At 38.5% G+C, this 23,150-nt stretch overlaps 1 protein-coding gene across 1 annotated transcript in view; it reads left to right on the forward strand.

The window, feature by feature from the left end:
• Nucleotides 1-23,150, forward strand: part of ELP2 (elongator acetyltransferase complex subunit 2) — a 1,608,146-nt gene that overhangs the window by 1,446,819 nt on the left and 138,177 nt on the right. The window contains exon 17 of the mRNA XM_044065497.1: nt 16,858-16,930. Coding sequence (XP_043921432.1) covers nt 16,858-16,930 — 73 coding nt within the window. The remainder of the gene's footprint in view (nt 1-16,857; nt 16,931-23,150) is intronic.

The raw sequence follows: 23,150 nt of genomic DNA on the forward strand, positions 1-23,150 counted from the left end.
CTTGTTTCATATTTCTGTTCAGTATTGTAAACAATCTTGAGTGAAGTAATTGGGAACAATTTTTTTTGAGAATGCAGCAAACTTGCAGATTTTTAAAATTCCATGCATTTGACCAAAATGTTGTGTGGGGGGGTAGTAACTAAGGAAGTGATTATTTTGAGCTTGGATATAGGATCTTAATTGCCTAAATGAGAGTAAGGCCTTACTAGGTCTAATGCTATTAGCTGCCAGACAAGCGATTACTAGAAAATGGAAGTCAAAATATGTAGCTAACGTAATGGAAGTTTTGAATATTGTGAAGGATACAAAAGGACTGGGAATATAACTATTAGAAAAGGGAATGAGAAAATTTCATAGAATTAAATGGAATTTACGGTAACAACACATCAGAATATTGTGTTCAGGAGCTGAAAGAGGAATGTTTAAGGCAAGGCAGAAACTGAGCAATTTATCTCATGTTAGAATAAATGAAAATTGTTAAAAGGAAAACATGCATATTGCCTAATAGTAATAATGGAAACTGTAATTTATTTTTTTCTGTTAATGTATATGAAATTGCAATTTAGAATGTGGTAATTTAATAAAGGTGTTAAAATGCAGAATGTTTTGAATACACTTGTTACATTTACTAATTTTTTAAAAGTGATTATTCCTACCACAGCTTTGTACCATATCTCCTTACCTGTGTGTGCTAATCCTCACCCTGCTACAGTCCCTAATCCTAACCCTGCACAATATATTAAGAAAAGCCCTTTCCCTAACAGTACCTTTATGTAAAATGCTCAGACACACTACCTATATGTAATGAACTTGTACAACACTGTCTGTTTGTTTTCCTAGCTATTACTGTGACACAAACATGCAAGCACACACACACGCACACACACACGCACACACACACGCACGCACACACACACACACACACACACACACGCACACACGCACACACACACACACACACACACACACACACACACAACCTACCCTAATGCTAAAACCTTCAGTACATTCAAAATTTTCAGCATTAGTTAATAACCCCACTTACATGCATACAAGCAAGCCTTACACAACATGAGGAAATGTCAGTGTTACCAACATCAACATTTCTAACATTCAGTAATACATAATTTGAAGTGGTGTGTGTATTTTTTTCACTTTGTTGACAATACCCAAACTGACAAAGTAAACTTTAAACATATAAACATATATCACAAAGGCACAATTAGACTCTCCACCAAATTGTGCCTTTGTGATTTTTTCAAGTGTTCCTTGTTTTGGCTGCTTTTTCTTGATATACGCATATATGTTATGTGCACATAAGTGTATAGTATCCAGTTGCACACTTTTGTGTGCACACGTTGATGATGCCAAGTTATCCTTTTCTAGTCACTGGGCAGCTGGTGCCTATCCCAACACTGAAGGTAAGGCAGTGAAGTAATTCTGGGTCTTACTTCACTCCACTGCAGAATGCGCACACATTTGCTCACACACAAGTACAAATACATATATATATATATATATATATATATATATATATATATATAGAATAGCACTTAATGAAATAATAATATTCACTTCAATTTACCATGGCTATCAGTTTAAAAAATTGCTAAGTGTGAATGTGTGACAGACCGTTTCAATATGGAACTTTGAGGAACATAAAATTTTTAAGACCCCAGATGAGGAACGTTCCTCATAATGAGGTATAGCAAATATAAACCAGTCAAGCAATCAGTCAGTCAATCATATATGTTTTTCCAGTGAAGAGAAGCAATGCTTGATGTATCACTTTCTTCTTCATTGTTTTCTTTAGACATTTACCTGCACTTGATAGAATTCTTGTGTATGAGGAATTTTGATATGAATGAGATGTCTTTCTCTCTTTAGGACAAACAGAGTTTGATGTTTCACAGTATGCAGACAATGTTTAATAGATAATTCACTCTAATGTATGAATGTTATCAATAAGACTTTACCCCCCCCCACACACACACACATTGTTTTCACAGTGGATTAAAATGCCTCTGTTTCTCAGAGTGGCCTGCTATGTTCTTTCAGGAGTGTTCCATGTAGTTTGTCATAGATGTGATACAATTGGGAGCTTTTGCCATCCCTCGTCCCACACACATGCACGGACTGGGAATGGTACTGTTGGATTTATTTTATTCTTTGCCATGTTTTTGTCAGGCAATTCCCTGTACTGTTTTATTTAATTTGAATAGCCAGAATGCTGTGTCACATATATTTACTATACATGCTTATTGCTTACCTACTGAAATCAGACTTGGGTTTGTTGGTAGATGAACCCCCACTGTCTTTCCTGGTAATTGCCACTACTGTATGGTTATTACAGTATAATCAGAGACATTTTATAGGTTCATAGATTAGTGCTAGGCTAACTGCCCTTGTGGACAATTTTAAAACTAGCGAATTACTCCATGTGAGAATCAAACCCTGCACCTTGTGTTTGTAAGCTAAAGACCTTAACTATTATGCCAACCTCCCCCCTTCTAGTGTCAAAGAGCTAATACATTGTTTTTTCACTAATTTATTTTGTTTTTATTTATTTATTTCACATTTGTTAACCAGGCTAGTCCAACTGAGTTTGAAAACAAACCCATTTTCAGTGGAGACCCAAGGGGAAAGAGCCCCAGGAAACATTAGCAAAGGTAAACATACAGGACAAAAACTATTAAAACAACAATGCAAATATGAAATTAATTATAACGAGAAAAACAAAAGAAAAAAATTATGAACATTAAAGGTTGCACTGATAGCAGTGGTCAAAATGTACTACATATGAGAGTAAAAACAAAAAGATAATCATTGTTCAAAAGAAGGACAATGTATAGACATTAGGAAGTGTGGGTGGGAGATAGTGTGAAGAATGGGAGGGGGAGAGAAAGGAGGGGGCTATAGTAGTAGAGCTGAGGGTTTAGGAGGTTAGTTTAAGCAACAGTTACTAAGAGAAATAAAGTTAGGAGATGGCAACAGGTTATACAGTAGGTCAAACTAAGACTACGTGTGGTCAAGGCAACGGCATAATTTCAAGTTTAGTAGGTGGGATTTAAGCTCATTTTTAAAACAGTCTTTGATTTTTTTAACCAAGTGGGTCTCAGCAGCACCATCCTAAGCTGTCAGCCACCATTGGCTGTCCAATATTTGGTGCTCTACCCTGGCCAGTTGAGTACCACCAACAAAAAGTCCTCAGATGGTGGACCAAAAAAAAGTTCATGAACTGTTGCAAGCAATCCTTGATTCACATTTGATTAATTTTTGAAAATGTGACAAAAGAGGTTTGCTAAACTGTAGCAAGGAGCTTCTTGCTACAGTTTATAAAACATACTGAATTTCCTGGATATTTAAGTAGCTGCATTCACGATCCTTGATTATGTCTACTTAAATTCTTACTCTACCAGCAGCACTACTGTAGGGACAGATCAGCAGCCAGCTAGTGCTTACACAGAAGTGGCATTTGTGTCCCTTAACTGCTCCTTTCTTCCTGTTATTGCTATGACTTTGGTTCCGGTATCGTCTTATGCAGTTCCTTGTACTACTTGTTATTGCAGGATAATCTGCAGCCTTTCTGCTCCACACACACAGCTAATGTAGTGCTCCATTACTTAAAGTAGTCTTTATGTTTCACTGTCCAGCTGTAGTGTGTTATCAGGCATTTTCCTGTATTGTATGGTTGTTGCAGCATAGTCAGTAAACTCACTCTCCACAAATATTAGTAGCATTTTGATGTTTTTCATCTTCTGCATGCATATGGTGCTATTAGCCTCCATTTTATTAAAAAAATGAATAAAAATCTTTGATTAAATGTTACTGTTGATACTTGATGTTGTGCACACTATCCAGAGACTTATTGAATGACAGTCTTATATATATTTTTTTTAAGTTAGAACAACCTGCACAGAAAATGTGTACCTCGTGGTAGGCAGTGCCTGCTTTTCTTAGTGATCGATTGAAATGTAGTGAAGGCTGCTGCTAAGCACAGACATCAGTGGGTTCTCAGTAACTGATGTTAATTTTTATTCCTCATAAAAATATACCTTGGACTGGTTGTGTCCATGCCATGTTATTGTATGACAGTATGTAAAGGAAAACTTCATGATAATAAGTTGCATGTGGCCTGATTTTCAATTGCAGTTTAGGGTTATTATCTCAATACATTGATTTTACTGACATCATGATTAAAGTTACATGATGTTTCTGAAGTATTTTTAAACATATTTTTAAGTTTTTAAAATAAAAAAAACGGGACAACAGACTCATTTCAGCATATGAGATATATTGCTACTGCTACTGGGTGCTGAAATGACTCAGGCCTTCAAGGCAAGGAGTTAAGGCCTACTCTGCATGGCACTTGCAGCTTCAGCTACTTAGCTTTGGGGAACTTTATTACATCTTCACTGCTGCAAACTGGGCCACATCTCATACTTTTGCTAAACTTCTTCATTCAGCCCAGGAGCATAGTACAGTTTAGGAGGCAAGTAATGAAAGACTTACTTTAGTTATTCCTTTTTTGTCATTTTATACTTGTGAAAACCAGCTTGGTATTTAATCTGCAGCCAGTTATCTTACTTATCTGGAATGCAGAGAACATATGTTAGTTATGAGCTGTCATTTCTACAGATCTTTGAGGGCATTTTCATCAGTTGGAATTCTGGGATTTTCATGATTTTTTGACACATGAAAAGGGTCTTGGTAATCTTGTCCTTTCATGTTGCTATTTTTTAGTTGTAAAAGAACTAAGGTAAGTGTGTGTGTGTGTGTGTGTGTGTGTGTGTGTGTGTGTGTGTGTGTGTGTGTGTGTGTGTGTGTGTGTGTGCTCGCTCTTCTGTTAGAGGAGCTCTTGCGTCATAGGTGAAGGATTCCTGTTAAAGGAGTATTGGTCCTGTGCTCTGCAAGCAAAATTATAGGTGAAGAACTCAATCAGGTTCTAAAATTATTTGTTTTCATAAGTCACTGCCGTCAAGGATCTGAAATGTTCTTTTTAGCTGGGATATAGGATCTGAATTGCTCAGCTGTATCATAAGTCACTGCCCAGGGACATCGGGAGGCATACGCACTGTACTGATTTCAGTACAACTTCATAGAAGAGGGGGTAGCATTTAAAAAAAAAAAAAAAAAAAAACGCATTTAAAAAAAAAAAGTATGTATTTTTAAAGGTTGTTGGCTCCTTTAAGGAGGATACCAGCCAGTCGGAAGTGTACGTATTTTTAAAGGTTATTGGCTCCTTTAAGGGGGATACGAGCCAGTCGGAAGTGAGCTCACGTCATGTCCGGCTGGCCGCGAGCAGGAAAGAAGACTATCGAAAATGGATTATTTGGATGGAAGGCAATCGAGTGTCACGAACAGATTATCAGGTAAGGGGTAGGGCAGACAGTTATAGAAAGGTACACTGATTCTAGGTGGCAGACTCAGTGGTACAAAATATAGACATATAGATGAAGCGTCAGACTGTATGTGTGAGAGCAAGTGCCAATCAGAGGTGGACTAAAGGGCTGGCCAGCAGAGTGAACTTAAAGGATCATTGGAATCAGAAACAGAAAACTAATTTTTTATTACTTTTGACATTCTTTGCAACACCGATGTCACTAAAGCAATGTAGGCAGGTTTTATAATTTGTTTAAATCATTGTAATCCCGATAGCCTTGTAGGGTGGTACCATACAAGGCTGGTACCATATCGAAGAGTGAAAGTCCCTAAAATGAGAAAAAGAGTGTTGCCTATATAAGTGATGAATCCACGTTTTATAAACTGATGGGTCATGCAGCTCATACTTAAGAATTTTGTTTCTGCACTAATTGAATTCATGCTTGCCTTTATGTCAGATTCATTACCTGGGACTATAAACAGCCATTAGGAACAAAGCAGTAACTGATGAGAATGAATCACAGGTGCAATTAGTATTTCCTATAAACATAAAAGCACAACTGAAACATATTAAAAAGGTTTTTAAAAAATTTTAAAAGACAATGATGTTCCTTAACCACTGTGAATTATATGACCTACTTTAGACATCCTTATTTTCTTTTTTAAAAGCTTTATATCAAAGCAGAAGGACAAATGTATGTGTCTCTTGTCATGAGATCCAGTGACATCACATCCAAGCCAGTGTCTTAAGGAAAGTGAGGTGTACGATTTACATAATATGCAATTATATTCATTTTATGTTTATTGCCATAATGAATTTTGTAATAACTAGAGGGTGTGTGTGTGTGTGTGTGTGTGTGTGTGTGTGTGTGTGTGTGTGTGTGTGTGTGTGTGTGTGTGTGTGTGTGACAATGCCCCCACAGAATACACTTGCTGGCTACAGGTGTGTGTGAAAATGTCCCCACAGAATACACCTGCTGGCTACAGGTGTGTGTGTGAAAATGCCCTCCACAGAATACACCTGCTGGCTAATGTTCAGGCTCAAACCCTGTACCTTTGCTTCAGGGTAAGAAGAGCCTAAAGTCCTTAACCACCACCATTTCTGAACTTTGTTCAGATTTGTTTTTCTAATGGTTGTTAGCTATGGTGAGAAGTGAGAACTGAAGTTGTATTTCCCCCATTATTGTTTTTGATGTTTGTCCAGGTTTTTTGTGCTAAGGTGTGAAGTGAGAACTGTATTTGTATTCCCTCATTATTGGCTTTGTTTATCCAGGTTTTTTTTGTGCTAAGAGGTTGAGAGCTATCTAAATGATAGCCATTAAGTTTGTCTTCCTATTTTTCAAACTGCTGATTTAGCATAGTGGTATGTTGCACTGACTGTAATGCATATGGTTCTGGGTTCAAGACATGCATGGTGATAACACAGCATCTTATTCTAGCAACTTTCCAAAATTATACAAGCAATGTTTAAAATGTGTCCCTGGTTTTTGGGCTTTTGTCCCCGCCCCAATAAATGTTGGCTTTTTCCAGATATCTTGTGCTGCAAAGTTCAGAGATACAGCTGAGTGTTGACATTTTACAATGAGCTGAGAGCTGCAGGGGAACTAAAGTGTAGTGCTGCTTATGCTGAGTCTGCTTGTACTGTTAATAGCACAACAGGTAGTGTACTTGCTTTTGATGCAGAAGGCTGTGGGTTCTTCTCCCACAGTAGGTAGATGCATTACTGATACTGTACTGTGTTGTAAAGGGGGTGGATGCTGTAGTCCATTTTGGCGAAGATATCTAGTAGTAACTATGAACCTGTTATCAGTTTGCCATCCATTCCCTATTGCAATATTACTAGCGTATTATTGTTTTTAATGCAACATAGGCAATTTATTCCTCAAGGGCAACAGGCACTTTATTTTGTAGATGAAACCATGAAATATAAAGTTGTTTGCTAGCAGCGGCCTCTTCATTAGTTACAGATTTCTTTAATGTGGAATTACGTAGATGGCTTTTACTAGTTCAGAGATTATGCATATTTACTGATACTGGTGGACTGTAGAAGTTTGAGTAGACTTTTATGATGGAAATGTTATGAATTGGGCTGTTTTGTCATTATTGGTGCATGCATTTTGTTTCATTGTTTACTGGAAAAATGTTCAAACCAATACATTTAAAACACTCTCTAACAAGTCTAGTTTCATTGTTAGACTACATTGCTTTGTTTAGCAGATATTTATTGGTGTTCGTGCTGTAAAATGCAAAATAAAACTTTTCTGGCAAATCATTTAGGAATGAAGTCACTAAATAGTGACCGACGTTAAGTTTCAGATGTCACAATCTTCAGAAAAATGCATGCTAAAGCAAAACCTGTTATTCTATCAGCTGTCTTATGTTTATACAAGATCAATTTTTAGTACTGTTTGTATGTTCCAAGGCATTTATAAGCCTAGCCCATGTGGCTACGCCACCACCTTATATGAAAAATACTGTGCCCATTAGTATGCCTCAACATGGCCTTGTATATCAGGGCACATGTCACCTCTGAGCAGACGCAGGCGACTGAATAGAGCTGGAGTTTCTTCTTAATGACAGCAGGTATGTCAGATTCCTGAGTCTTCCTTCTTTTTTTGGGTCTCTGGTCTCTCTGCAGATGTCGGGTGAGATGTGATGTCGGGTGGGCATATTACTCGTTTCGGCATTTGTGTGATAAGAAAGAAAGACAGGGGAACAATGACCTCACTAGATCTGGATGTGATTCATGATGATCAGGGGTGGCAATGTAGAAGGTCTCTAACCACTTTAGCAATGTGAGTGTCAAAAAGGCCACACTGTCAACCTGGTCCCCAGGTCCCTGATACAGGAATAACCAGTTAAAAATTCAGCATTTAAAACAACCATAATAAGTTTAAAAAAATTTAAAAACAACACAGCATAAAAAAGTTAAAAAAAAAAATTTTAAAAAACTTATCAAAAAGTTGAATATAGCCTTATGGAAGGCTTGCTTTAATGATTAAGTTGCATGGGAATTATTTCACATGCCAGTACAAATGACATTTCATGGAAAGAAAAGTTTGACATGCAATATGGAAATTAAAGAAAAATAATGTTCATACAGCCAAATTTAAAATTACAAAAAAGAGCCTGAAGCCAGTTTTAACTTTCGTTTCATCAGAGCAACACTATACACAAACACAGTCAAAAATCCTTTTACAATACTAAAAAACCAATAAATTAAATGCATTAAAAGGTGCTTAAATTCTAAGTTACAAATTCTGAGATATTTAGCAGTTGTTTATAACCCAGAGTGAAGTTAAGGTTGCTTAAGCTCATGCACCAGGAAAGATATGCAGGACATGTGTACCCAGAACGGCTACCCAAAATCAAAGAATGTGCTACCCCCAACAAAATTCAAAGCTCACACTAGCAAAGAGCAATGCCACAGTTAGAGCAGAGTTCAAAGTTCTGAAGATAGAATACCTTTAACATTTTAGTTCAAATCACTTTAAAATAGAATAAGTTTAAAAAAAATTTAAAAGGTTATTTTAAAAAAGCCTCGTCAAAAAAATATTAAATTTTTCTCGTTCAGTTGAATATAACCAAGTTCTTAAAATTATTTCACATTTTTTAGTTTAAAGTTGCATTATGCAGAAACCAAGAGAATGTGGGGACCCCACAGAAATGCAATACCCCAAACCTGCAATTGTAACAAACTTAGCAAACCAGCCAACACACACTTTTAAGCAGAATAACCAGTTAAAAAGAATAATCACATAAACAGTTTAACCTTCATAATCAGTTTAAATTTATTTTAATAAAAAAAAAAAAAAAAAAAAAAAAAATAGAATTCTCTTAAATATATAGTTGAATTCTTATATATTCAAGGCTTTAGCTTGCCAAGCTGAAGTTTTAAGCAGGAATTATTTCAGAATACCAAATATTAAATATGCATAAACAAAAGAATGTAGAATACCCACATGTACTAAGCTTAAGCAAACAACACAAATCTGAAACAACACTTTTAGTTCAAGTAGTTGAAGAACAATAACCAGTTAAAAAAAAAATTCCTTCAACACTCCTTCAGTTTAAGCTTCAATTATTTAAATACTGTATTTTTTAAAAAAAAAATAAAAAAGGTACTTAAATTCTCTTATTATACGTCCAGTTGAATATAACCAAGTTCTTAGCTTGCCAATGTATGTTCCCCCAATATATTTGGCCTTGTCCAGATTTCCTGCATTAAGAGGTTGAGAGGTATTTGCAAATAAATCGCTTTATAGAATTAGGAATATCCAAACCTCTCAACTGTCCCCAATTTTGGCTCAAATTGTTGCTCTCCCCCTAATAATCTCTCCGCAAAATAGCAATTTTGGAAGAAAACTTGGGAGTTTACAATTATAAATAACTGTAATAATCAGAGTTATACATTACCTTTATTTCAGAAATGCATGTAGATTCTCTAATTTTGTCAGCTGCTCAAGTTAACAGTGCTCATATTAAAATGGTGTCCCTTCTTTGACAGGGTCCCAGCTGTATTGTGTGGAAATTTTACATTTTTGCATCACATTTTTGGTCCGTTTTTCTGGCAAATTAGTGGCAAATCATTAAAGACTGAAGTTAGAAAATAATGGCAGACATTTGAGTTTCAGATTTCATACCTTTCAGAAAATCCGCACTAATGCAAGACCTACTACTATTCTATTATCTTTCTAAGTTTATAAGAGCAATATTTAAAAAAAAAAATGTCCTTATTTTTGGGCCTTTGCCTCATTTTTATTTATGGGTTTGTTGCTCTAAGAGGTTGAGAGGTGCGTGTGTGTGTGTGTGTGTGTGTGTGTGTGTGTGTGTGTGTGTGTGTGTGTGTGTGTGATAGGTAGGTAGCATATGCCTCTCAACTGTCCATATTTTGCAGAATTTCCAGATTTTTGCCCCATATTTTTTGTCTGTTCCTCATAAATTTTGTGATTTTCTAGAAAATCATTGAAGGCTGAAGTTGCTAAATAATGACAGACATTTGAGTTTCAGACTTCATGTCCTTTAGAAAAATCCATACTAGCACAAATCATGTTATTTTAGCAACTTTCTCATACTAGCACAAATCCTGTTATTCTAGCAACTTTCTCATACTAGCACAAATCCTGTTATTCTAGCAACTTTCTCATACTAGCACAAATCCTGTTATTCTAGCAACTTTCTAAGTTCACAAGAGCATTATTTAATATCTGTCCCTGTTTATTTTAGGCTTTGTCCATATTTCTTGCCCGAAGAGGTAGGTAGGGGTGTGTGTGTGAATGAAACACCCTAGTTAGTGGTAGCAGGTAGTTAGCAATTTATTCAAGCTCAAAACCTGTACCTTAGTTACAGAAAAAAAAAGCAAGAATACTCTACCCCAACTACCTTGCTGCATTTTTCAAAGAACTGACTTTCAGGTTCATTTTCAAGTCAAGGAACCAAGTTTGAGTGAATCTATATTATATTACTGAAGAGGCATTACGGCGAATGCCTCTTCATCAACACTAAAAGAGCGAACCGTGAATTACGAGAATGGCCTAGCTTGGCTGGGGAGGGGGTAGCAGTTTGAGAGCTGTGAGTACAAATTTGAAAATCCTAGCTACACCCCTGTCACTGCCATCAAGGATCTGAAATGTTCTTTTTAGCTGGGATATAGGATCTGAATTTGCTCAGCTGTAGTAAGGTCTTATTGAAAAAAAATGATAATTAAAATCTTAATTATTTACTGAATATTTTGAAGAAGATAAAAGAAATTGAAATGGAATCTTTAGAAAAGTGAAGGGACAAATTGCATATAAATAAATAAAATCTGTAGGGATAATACATGCAAAACAGAGAGTGTTTAAGAGGAGGAGGAATGAAATTTAAGGAAATGCATTAATTGAGCAATTTGATGGAGTGAATGAAAATTGTTAAAATGTGTAGTACACTAAATTAAATGAAACACTATGGTTTGTTTTGTTTTCTGTTATTGTATAGGTACCTATGGCATTTTAAATATATATAAGATTTAACTATAATCTAAAATTATGGAATATGCACAATTAATTTGAGGCTACCTAGACTTTATTTGTCCATTAATCTTTCAGCAACTTTGTATGGTCAGTTGAGTAAAGCATGATTTGCATGATACAGTGTTATTAATGTAGCTTTTATACTTAACAAATATCCTCTGTTTAGATAAGGATCATTGTTGTAGTTCTGAAACATAAAGGTATATTCAGTGTTTACGACAGATGATCTTTAAAATCTAGTGCTTCATTATACATATAATCACTTTATAGGAAATGTATTTAAATATAACATTTTGGAGTTACGAGTTATTCAGTGTGTGCTAATGTAACGGTTTGAAAATGGAGTACCTCAAATTTTACAGAGGGGCAACATAATGAAGACAATAGACACAACTCATCTACTGTTTTATTGTTTGTTCTATGTAAAATTTTTCATAATGTTTTTGTTCACTGTGGCTGAGTTCTGTAAAATGATTAACACACATGCTACTTTACAATAAATAGTTTTTCTCTCAAATACTGTGCTTGTTTTCGTTTCATAGCAATAAATCCATAGAGTTTATGTAGTCACTGTTGATCAGCGTTATGTTGCATATGTCTATTTACAATTTCCTCAGAGCTTTTCTGTAAAGGCCTCCTTTTTTTGAAAATGTCTCTGCCTTGCTGGAAATAACAGCTAACAGAAAAAAGTAAACATGCAGGCAAATACATAAAGATTCCTTTAGGCAGAGGGATTCCAACAAATTAATGAGTTAGCATTGCATGAGACTTCCACCATCCTGAAAAGACACCTCCAACCCAGTGTTCTGGTCCACCTCCCTGGTATAATATCATACCAAAGTAAACCACATGTAGAAGACTCCAAATGTTATGCCAACATTTCCAGTTCTTACAAGGAATGTTTTACCATGTATAGCTGTTGGGATTTAGAAACATTCAGTCCTTTTACCTCTGTATAATATAATCAAATTATGCATGAGGACACTTTACAGTCTCTGATGATCCCAAAAGTGCCCAACCCAACAGCACTGAAGATATTTAATTTGGTATAGTGCATGTGTATCAGAAAAATCTCTTGTTGTGCATGCTGTATTAGGACTGCCACTCAACAGATTACTGCATGTCTTTGAAACATTATATCTGATGTTGTTAATCTTCTTTCCATTCATTACTGATGGGTTTGGTTCCGAGCCTTTGGAACCAAGTTGGCCTTTTTACCAAGCTCACACCAGCCAAAAAAAAAACTCTCGAGCTAAGTCTCTGCCCAGAATGCCCTTCTCCCTGTTACCTCAGATCTTGTTTGCCACGTAGCCATAAAGCCGCGTTTCAGCCGAGCTCTCAGCTAAGTGAAACTTTTTGATATTTGTGTGGAAAATTTTGGACAAATTCTCCAAGAAAACTTCCCGATGTTCCACCCAGTGAAAGGGAAGAAGCAGCTTTAGAGATTATAAAATTGTCCCAAAAAAGAGTCATTCAACCAGTCCCACCAGACCAGTGCGGATCTGGAGTTTACTCGAGATTCTTTTTGGTGCCAAAAAAGACAGTGGACTGGAGACCCATTTTGGATCTCTGCAACTTCAACAAGTCTGTCATCCAAACCAAATTCCAGATGGTCATGGTTCAGTCCAATCTTCTCTTTTTAAGAGAATGCGATTGGATGTGCTCTATAGATCTCTGGGATGCGTATTACCACATCAAGATGGACAAATGCTCTAGGAGTCTGCTTCGCTTCCGGCTAGGAGCCAGTCATTATCAATTCCGTGCCCTGCCGTTCGGTCTATCTACAGCCCCCAGAGTGTTCACAAAATGCATGGCAGTGGTAACAGCTCACTTGAAAATAAAAGGGTTCTGGGTGTTTCCATATCTGGACGACTCGTTCCTTACCTCCCCCACTGAGCATCTTCTGGTAACAGCACTGCATTATACTTTCTCTCTCTCCCTCTCAGACAAAATTGTTGGGAATAACAATACATTGGGAGAAATCAAACCTTATCCCTACACAACAGAGTTCATTGGAGCAGTGTTCAATGCTCAGATCTGTCTGGTATCACTCCCAGCTCACAGACTCTATCAGTTGAGGCTTCAACTCCGGGTGATACTCTCTCAAACAATAGTCTCTGCAAGGGAAGTTGTTCAGGCCCTAGGTTCTATGGCAGCGTCAATTCCAATAGTGCCTCTAGCAAAGCTACATATGCAGATTCTGCAATGGCTCCTCCTATGTCAATGGTTCCCAAACTATCACCCCCTCTGTTACCACATTCGAATAGCCAACTCCTACAAACAGGACCTGCTTTGGTGGATGAGGCCAGATGTAGAACTTTGGAGTCGTCCATTTCAGTCTCCTCAGCCCACAGCCATTGTGACCACAGATGCTTCCCTGATCAGGTGTGGGGGGGGGGCATTTCCAGGGAAAGTCTGTCCAAGTCACATGGACCACCTCAGAGGCCCACCTGCATATCAGTGTTCTGGAACTGAGAGATTTGCTGTTATCATTGCAGGCCTTCCATTCGCCTCTCCCTTCCAGAACAGTTGCATTTCAATCAGACAATATGTCAGTGGTCTGGTATATCAACAAGCAAGGAGGAACCGAGCCCTACCCCCTGTGTTGAGAAGCCATGAGAATTTGGCAGTGTTCAATAGCTTCCAACCACCTTCTGATAGCAACGCATATCCAGAGAGCTCCAACGTGATTGCAGACAAACTGAGCAGATGCATCCTCATGCCTCACAAGTGGTCCCTCAACCCAGAGGTGGCGTCAGCAATTTTCAGGCACTGGAGCCAGCCTTTCTGCGATCTTTTTGCCTCCCCATCAAACTCCAAGTGCAGCAGCTATTTTGCCCTACTTACCGTGGAGGGGTAGTCTCCAAGGGACGCTCTGATCCACGATTGGCCCACAGGACTTCTTTACAATTATCCTCCCATCCCTCTGATCCCACAATTTCTAAAGAAAGCTCTTTGGTTGAGTTGCAAGGTGATCCTCATAACCCCATTCTGGCCTCGACAAGTTTGGTTCCCCTTCCTTCAGCCTCACCTAGTAAACCCGCTGTGGATTCTGGATCCTCTACCAGATTTGATTTCTCACCTCCAAGGGTTGAGTCACGCAAAACTGTCCAGCCTCAAGCTGACAGCTTGGTTTTTCCACTTCCACTAGTCACCAGGCAAGCTAATCTCTCCTCGCCTGTTCGAGACATCATTCTGGCCTCTCACAAACCATCCACCAGAAGACAATATCAGGATAAATGGAAAAGGTTCTCGATCTGGTCCAAGAATAACATGCTAGACCCATATTCAGCTCCAGTTACTGTAGTGCTTCAATACCTGGCTAAGTTTTTTAATGATGGATCCCCCTGCCTCTACAGTACGAGTACACCTAGCAGCAATTTCCACAATGGTATAGATGGCACCCCTCATCTCTTTATGCCTTTGCAAGGCTTTCCTCAAGGGAACCTCTCATATCAGGCCTCCTGTCAGACAGCCCATGGAACCTCACTCTAGTCCTTCAGTGCGAAGTGTGACCTAAAGTTTTTGTCTTGGAAATCCTTGTTCTTGGTAGCCATTACCTCTGTCAGAAGTGTCTCAGAGCTGCAGGTATTCTGTATTAAGAGGCCCTATCTGATCTTTCATAAAGACAGAATATTACTTTGGACGAATCCATCCTTTCTTCCCAATGTTGTTTCTGAATTCTCCATTAACCAGACCATTGATCTACCAGTGTTTTTTATGAATTTTGCCAGTAGAGGAGAGTATTGCCTTCACTCCTTAGACGTACATAGACAATTGAGATTTTACCTGGACAGGACCAAACCTATCCGTAAATCTGAACAGCTTTTCATCTCCTTTTCTGGGCCCAAATTGGGAGAGGCGGTTTCCAAGGTTACATTATCAAGATGGCTAAGGGACTGCATACATTTCATCTATTCCCGCAATAATGAACCTGTTCCAAAAGTTAAAGCTCACCCCACTAGATCTATGGCAACAGTCTGTAGCATTCCATTCCAGGGCTTCCATGGATGACATCTGCTCAGCAGCTGCTTGGGCTAAGCCTCATACCTTTATCAATCCGTACAAATTGGACTTGGTCTCCAGAGGGAGAGCTGCCTTCAGCTCAATGGTAGTCAGGAATGTTCTTCGATAAGGGCCGTCCATGGACTTCAAGGTTGCTTGGTATTCTGTTCCATCAGTGATGAATGGAAAGAAGATCAGCAACATCAGACAAAGAAGTTATGTCTTACCATAACTTTCCATCTGTGTTGTTAATCTTCTTTCATTCATCACTTCCCACCCTCCTTCCCCCCTCCAAAGGCTCCTGGGGGATGCTCTGGGTCTAAGTGGTGCCCTAGGGTATTTGCTTAGAAGTGGCCTCGGCTTTACTTCTTTTTCTCTAGCAAACTCGATCAGAGTTAACAGGGAGAAGGGCATTCTGGGTAGAGACTTAGCCTCGAGAGTTTTTTTTGGCTGATGTGAGCTTGGTAAAAAGGCCGACTCGGTTCTGAGGGCTCAGAACCAAATCCATCAGTGATGAATGAGTGGAAGATAAAGAACACAGATGGAACATTATGGTAAGACATAACTTCTTTTTTTTGTCATCCCGTCTGTCCAAAGGAGATGACTCATACAGTAACCCTATTGATAAGTTGACAGTGTATACAACCATCACCCAGAGGAACCATATAGATTTTCAGTCTCACAACAGCTTCACCTGTAAGCCAGTAGTATAACTGCAGACATTTGGGCTTTCCATACATATAAACATATAATGCCTGAGGTTACTCTGCTTGCATACAGGCTGTACTTTACCTACACCTCACCATCCTGTTTACTTAACTAGGTAATCCCATTACTTTGAGAGTTCACCTTGATATTAAGTGCCTGTGTGAAATTTCATCATATTTCAGTGTGGTGTGCCTGGTAATGATTTTGGAGTGATGCATATGACTCTGTGCACATCTTGCACCACCTACTCCAGTCCCTACCCCACCCCCATTATGCCCATTTTATTATGTAAATGAACACTTGAGCTCATCATTGTCCAAGATACAATGCCCCCCCCCCTTAACCTTCCTCCAAATAGTCTCATCACACTGAAATGATGTACAAAAATGATCGTCTCTAGGCGGCAACTTTGCAGTCTACAATATTCTGCTTGTAAAATTGTTCTTTGGTTACCATATCATTGTGCAGTCTTCCAGGTGGTCCAAAAATGAGGAGTGGACAACCTTAATGATGCTCCAACAGAATCTGGAAAATAGCAGTAAATGTAGTGAATTGTGGGGAGCTTTATTGCTTTTGGTGTTGTAGACTTGATTTATGAAAAGTAAGTTGTAATCTTGCATTTCAGTAGAGCTAGCAGGTTCGGGATCATGCATCCAAAATGTTATTAATAAAACTATTCAGATTAAATGTTAAGCTGTTCCTCCAGAAAATATTTACTAAGTGTATAAACCTTTCTTTTTATGTATTGTAGGTATGGACATGGCTTTGAAATGTTCTGTGTTGCGTGTAACCACTCAGGAAGTATAGTTGCTTCTGCATGTAAGGTAATAAAAACATAACAACAACAACACTGATAGTTTATTTCTTTGAATAAGAGGTATGCTGCTATTTATCTTGTATGCACTGTGTAATACTATGTTGAGTGTTGTCTAGTAGCAGATGTTATTCTACTATTGTAGTACACACTATAGCAAACTGTCTTTTAGCAGCCAGAGTTTGGAGGAAATACATTTTTTCCAAATATGCAAATATATAATGCTTTATCTTATAATGGAACATCCCTTGTAGCCCCACTTGCTTTTTGGTGTTATATTGCTTTCACTATGTTTTTATTCCTTGTAAATGAAAGACCGCTGCCACCTGCGACCTACGATTTTGTATTTCTCCTGATGTACAGTATAGGATTGTCAGTGGTAATGAGTGTTTGTTTAAATATAGTTACAGTTCTTATGTTTAGCATAAGGAACGCAGATATGCATCAGTATTTATAAAAGTTGTTAGCAGCTGAGCAACACACTATGCTTAGTTTGCCAGAGTAGCCTTGTTTGGCTGTAATGCGTACCAAAAGATATGCATAATTAACATACCTCTGATCCATGAAAGGCTTTTTGTGAAGTTTTTGAATCAGCTACCACACAGTTTTAACAACTGTGGGTAGGCACCCCATTGAGTAGACACAACTATGCAGTGTTGAGCTGGGCAGCTAGAGTCTGTTGAGTTATAAAAGCTCTTTTCCCCTGTTGAGATAAATGGGTACAGTACAGCTAACTCTTTACATTCACCCTTCTCAAACTGCATAGTGCAGGTATCTCTGCATTGTCATGCTATGCAGCTTCCTTGTTATCAGGGATGTATATGATGCACAAAGGTCTAATTTACATAATCCATGCTTGCTACCTCTCTGGCCCAAAGTAGTATGTGTGATGCAACATACAACACTTTTAGAAATGTATCTGAAGTTCTTTGACATTGTTTTTCATCTGAATCTCATTTAATTGTAATCAATTGAAATCAAGTTGCTGTGAGTCATGAACCGCACCACTTATGGGGACTGTCTTTTTATGCATCTAAGTAATTATTTTCTAATAGAATGCTGCTGTTTGACAAGATTTAGTTTAGATCCTGGAAATGCAGCATAACTTCCTAGGATAATGTTCTTTGTGCCTTGCTTTAAAGTTTTGAATTTACTGCAGGTAAGTGTTTTTTTTATCTGAGAGAAAATTAGCATGTTTTAGGAAGCTGACTTGAATCTAGAACAAGATTGCTGATACATACTTTGCCTACACATTGAGTTAATAATAATGTGTTTTCACAGCTGATGTCCAGGTGTGGTACCAAAGCCTAAATCTTCCCAGAAGCATACGTCCAACGTATGTTCTCAGCTTGTAAGCATCAAGGTACATAAGAGGACATATGAGCATAAATCCTCAGACTATCTTGCCTCCACTCTGAATGCAACTCTTGTACCCATCAGTCTGATCTTCATGTAGTTGTTTGTACTGTAAGCCTTCTCAGACTCCGATAAGTGCTCCATCAGGAAATCTTCCTTCTTCTTTACACTGTTTTCTTTGATTTTGTTAGATGTCAAATAGGAGGAGAAAATGTGTGTGTGGTAGGCAGGTAACCGACAAAGACCTACTTTCCCAAAACCTTTTTTGATTGGCTTTGGAACATGACTACAAATCCTGTTCCATCTGCCAGTCTTTCATACCCAAGACATTGTGATCCTGTTTATCATCCTTGAATACGTTTTTTGAGGCTCACGATCTAAAATGGTTGGCCCAGTCTAAGATGGCAGATTCTCCCACACATGACATACAGTCTACTCCTAGTTAAAAGCTTGAGAGGCCTAGGCCCGAGGCTCAGCCTGCCCAGTCTGATTCTGATGTGCTTGCTGAGGTTACAGACTGCGCTATACATCCAACTCTACCTCAGACAGCCTCTACTATGACCTCTTTTGAGGCCTGCACATCAGAATTGACTGCTACTGTGATTGGAGAAGAGGTAACCTACGGTCATTATTTCAGAGAGACCTGAGGGTTTCCCTCAGATTCTGTTATGGGAAAAAATTCCTGCTTCAGTGACTGAGGTATATCAGGAGTCGGAACCTCCATGCTTGTTTCAGGAGGACATCGTTCCTAAGAGAAAACACCAGAAAAGCAAGCATCTGCCCTGTCTTCCTCCCTCTAGAGATAATTATTGGATGGACTTTACTCGGGGCCTGTTCAAGGCCTTTATAGTTCTGAAAATGCTTTCTCTTCACCCCCTCCACTCATTCCACAGAGGATTACTGTAGAGTTATCTTCTTCTGAGGTGGAGGCCTCTGACTGTGATGACCATTCCATTACTCCTTTTAAATTCACTCTCCTGTACAGCTGCCCTTAGATGATGAGGATTCTCTTTCTCCTGATTCCCCTAAGGAAGAGGGATCCTTTAGAGAGACCACTGTAAATATGACGAAACATTTTGATTGGGAGTCTAAGCAAATGTCTGATGTGCAAAAGAAGCACTACAGCCATTTACAGTTGGGCACCCCTTTGCTTTCCCCTTCCCCTCTCCCACCAGTCTGGATGCTTTTGCATTCACAGCTCCAGATTCTCAGTCCCCAGCTCCCAAGTTCCAGAAGATCTTAAGTTTCTTCTTAATCATGTAGCTGACCTGTCAGCTGTTTCCTTAGCGCCAGACAAACTGTCTAATCTGCTGCCAAATGCTAATGCCCTATCCTCAGACATGGAAAGCAGAGTTGTGTACAGGTGAGGGGAAAAAGCTCTATACTTCTGCGCTGGCCTTCAGCCAGCCCCTTCTCCTTTTTATCCTTCTGCAGGCCTGTTGTCTTTGGATTTGAATAATTCTTACCTGCATAAGCCCATTATACTATTCATGCAGGAAATTATCAGACCCAGGTGACCAAATACCTTTTATCTATCCTTAATAATTTAAACTAAGCTGACATATCAAGCATAGACTACAAGCAACCTTTTTTTAACCTTGGTAAAGCAGAACACTCAAGGTGATTAAGCTTAGTATAAAATGCAGCTATTATGCTGCTGAGGCATCTTCCAGCGCAGCTACTATTAGTTCAGTCATTAGGAGGTACACCTGCTTCCATAACCAGATCCTACCAGAAAATTTTGAGGTAAACGCCTTGATTTCCCCCTTGACAGGGACTATTTGTTTGAACAACAGGCAACTAAGTTATTCAAAACTTTGCAGGAGCAAGTTAAAACTGTGAAGGAATGCAGACAAATCCTTCTTCATTCTGTGCCCAGATATCAGAGGAATTAACCTGCCAAGCCTACTTCCTGTGTTAGAAGAGAAAATTGGCCTTTTCAGAAACACAAGAAGGCACCCAGAAAAAGATTTCTAAAACAAAACCCTGAAAGGGACCTCAAGTGTGGGAAGCCTCCTTTTGCAGATAAGTCATTGTGACTGTCTTCCTCCATCCCTACCCCTCGGTTCTACTCTTCCCCTTTTAAAAAGACTCGCACTTTCAAGTTCAGACTGTAAAAAGGTTACCACAGACAAGTGGGTACTCACCTTAATCAAAAAGGTTACAGTATGTATGTAACCGGTTAAATCTTCTCCCTCCCAAACTATGGTCCCAAGGTGCTGTAAATCAGTTCATCCTCTGTTCATGGGATGAGGATTCTACTCCAGACTATTTCTGGTATCAAGAAAAGGAGGACAGTGGAGACCCATACTGGACATCTCCCAGCTTAACACCTTCCTCAAGGAACCCACTTTCAAATTGCTGTCTCTTCAGCCACCCCCTTCTCCCCTTTATCCTTCTGCAGGTCTGTCTAGTGTATTTGGATTTGAATAATTCGTACCTGCATAAGCCCATTATACTCTTCATGCAGGAAATTCCTGAGGTTCCCTATTGTCTTATAATATTTTCAGTTTATTGCTTGCTTTTCGGGCTTTCTGCTGCTCCCAGAATTTTCACAAAGTGCCTAGTTCCTGTTGTAGCCTTTTGTAGAACACAGGTAATACAAATATTCTCCTCCCTAGACGATCTGCGTATCCAGGCTTCTTTTCCTTGGGTCTTACTACAGCACCTCAAGTTTACCCTCACCGTCCTTCGGTAACTAGGGTTTGCTGTCAATTTCAAAACAAAATCTTCCCTTCAGCCCACTCAAGGCATAGTTTTCTTGTATTACAGACTAGATGACATGTTGGTCTTCTTCCTCCAGGAGAAGGTGCAGTACCACACAACTTACTTTCAGTCGCTCCTTACCTCTCAAAGCTTGTGCAACCAAGGACATTTTCAGAGAACTAGGTTGCTTGGTAGCTACCATACCAATGCTTTCTTTAGCCAGGTTGCATAATAGGAAAATTCAGTGCTACCTGAAAAAGATATGGTCTCAACAGTTGCCCCTTGGACACACAGATCTATCTCAAGCATTCTCTCAAGAAGATGATCTGGTAGTTGACACAGGTGAACTTCACTCCAGGCTTGTCTTTTAAGGTACATAGTCCCAGTCAAGAGGTGTACACAGATGCCTCAGACAAGACTTGCTGGGCACATCAATAGTCAAAAAATATCATCTTCGTGAAATACTAGATTTCTTATTTTGGCCAAAAAATCCCACAAATCTTTGCATAAATGCTGATATAAATCTAAACATTTCTTCAATTTGATATCAACATAGTTAGCTAAGGGGTGTATTTTAGCCCTAGAGGCATTGACAATGGGTCGTAATGGAGGATCAGCAATGTTTTTATGAATTTTGGGGAGACCAAAAGTAGATGTAACTAGAGTATATTCACACCATAAAAATTTATATAACTCCTAGGTAATCGATCCTTGGTCAAACATATCTTTCAGTAAATATTCAATTTGAACATATGAGAGATTAACCACATTACAAGCGTAGCTTCTTCATAGTCATCAATAAACATAATATTCATTATATAGCAATAATCAGACTGTCATAATCACAAACCGCCCACCCTTGTTGGGCTTCATAACCCTAATGTTCTTATCCAAACTAAGTTTCTTTAATAATTCAAATTCTGTTTTGCTAAGATTGTTTCCAGAAGTATATGTAGGACCATACAGCAATCTCCTGAACTCAAATTCACAATTTTTTTCAAAAATAACAAGCAGCATTTGTAATTGGGGGTTGAAAATATCCATTGTTATTCCGAAAATATAAATTCAAGTTAGGTTTTCTTAAAAGCATATTTAAGTCAATAATAACATTTTCAAATTTAGCTTTACAGGAGGGTACAAAATTAAAACCCTTGCTTAATAATTCACAATGCTCCATATCTGTAAAGCTTGAAGTCACCTTTTGTACTGGTAACAATATTAGGTCCATCATCGTGTCTTTCTATACCAGAATATTCATTTAAAAGTTCAGTATCATGAAAAGGATTTATCTCCTCTGTCCTCTTTGGTAATTGTTTGTGGTCTTTCTCCACTGTTGGCCTGGTACTTGTTGGCCTCCATTGCGGTTCCCTAAATGTTCCGGCCGCCTCCAGGGAGCCTGTTCTGAAGGGCCATCTTGATTTCCCTGCTCCATCTCTTCACCGTTGATACGGCCCCGCCGATCATCAGTGGGTGTGTTGTCTTCATTCAGTGCAGGTCCTGGTAAAGGACAGGCCCGCCCCTAACTGTATTCAAGCCTATCTCTTTCAATTATTTTTCGGATTCCTGTTCCTGATGTCATGGGTGTCTCTGTCCACCTTCTCTAAGACTTTTTCAAATGTATCACCCGAATGCATAAATAAAATGTCACCCCTAATGTATTTACCTGAGTCAGTTATTTCTTTATGGAGAATGACAAGTTCTTTAGAGTTGTGTTTCAACATTATCTCCATAAGTTCGCAACCCTGCCGATCAAACAATTCAAGCAGTTCAAGATGCAGGGGTGAATTATGAATGAGCCCATTGGGAAATATCTAGGACCTAAGTCACTTGAGCACTTGCTTGTTTTTAATGCATTCCATAAAGTATTCATTTTCAATCAACAATTTTCTATATTTACTTACTTTTTCAAATAGCTCCACAGACTTATTAAATGTATTATTGTTGTTACCTGCCATAGAACTCAAGTGTGTTGGTAAGTTGTTAAGCCACAAAGTGATATTCACAGGTCGATTAGGATTAACTTGTTCATTACCTTTTGCATTCTGTCCTTGAAAAAACATTGTAAAATGGGTGGAGTACTTTGCCTTAGAGAACTCGCTTCATTAGTAGTGTTGGTAGGTAGCTCCAATTGTGCTATTCTTGCCAGTTAAGAAAGTTGTTGCGAAAGT

The sequence above is a fragment of the Protopterus annectens genome, chromosome 3.part0 (genome assembly GCF_019279795.1).
Source record: "Protopterus annectens isolate FY-2018-M chromosome 3.part0, PAN1.0, whole genome shotgun sequence".
NCBI classification, from domain to species: domain Eukaryota; kingdom Metazoa; phylum Chordata; order Ceratodontiformes; family Protopteridae; genus Protopterus; species Protopterus annectens.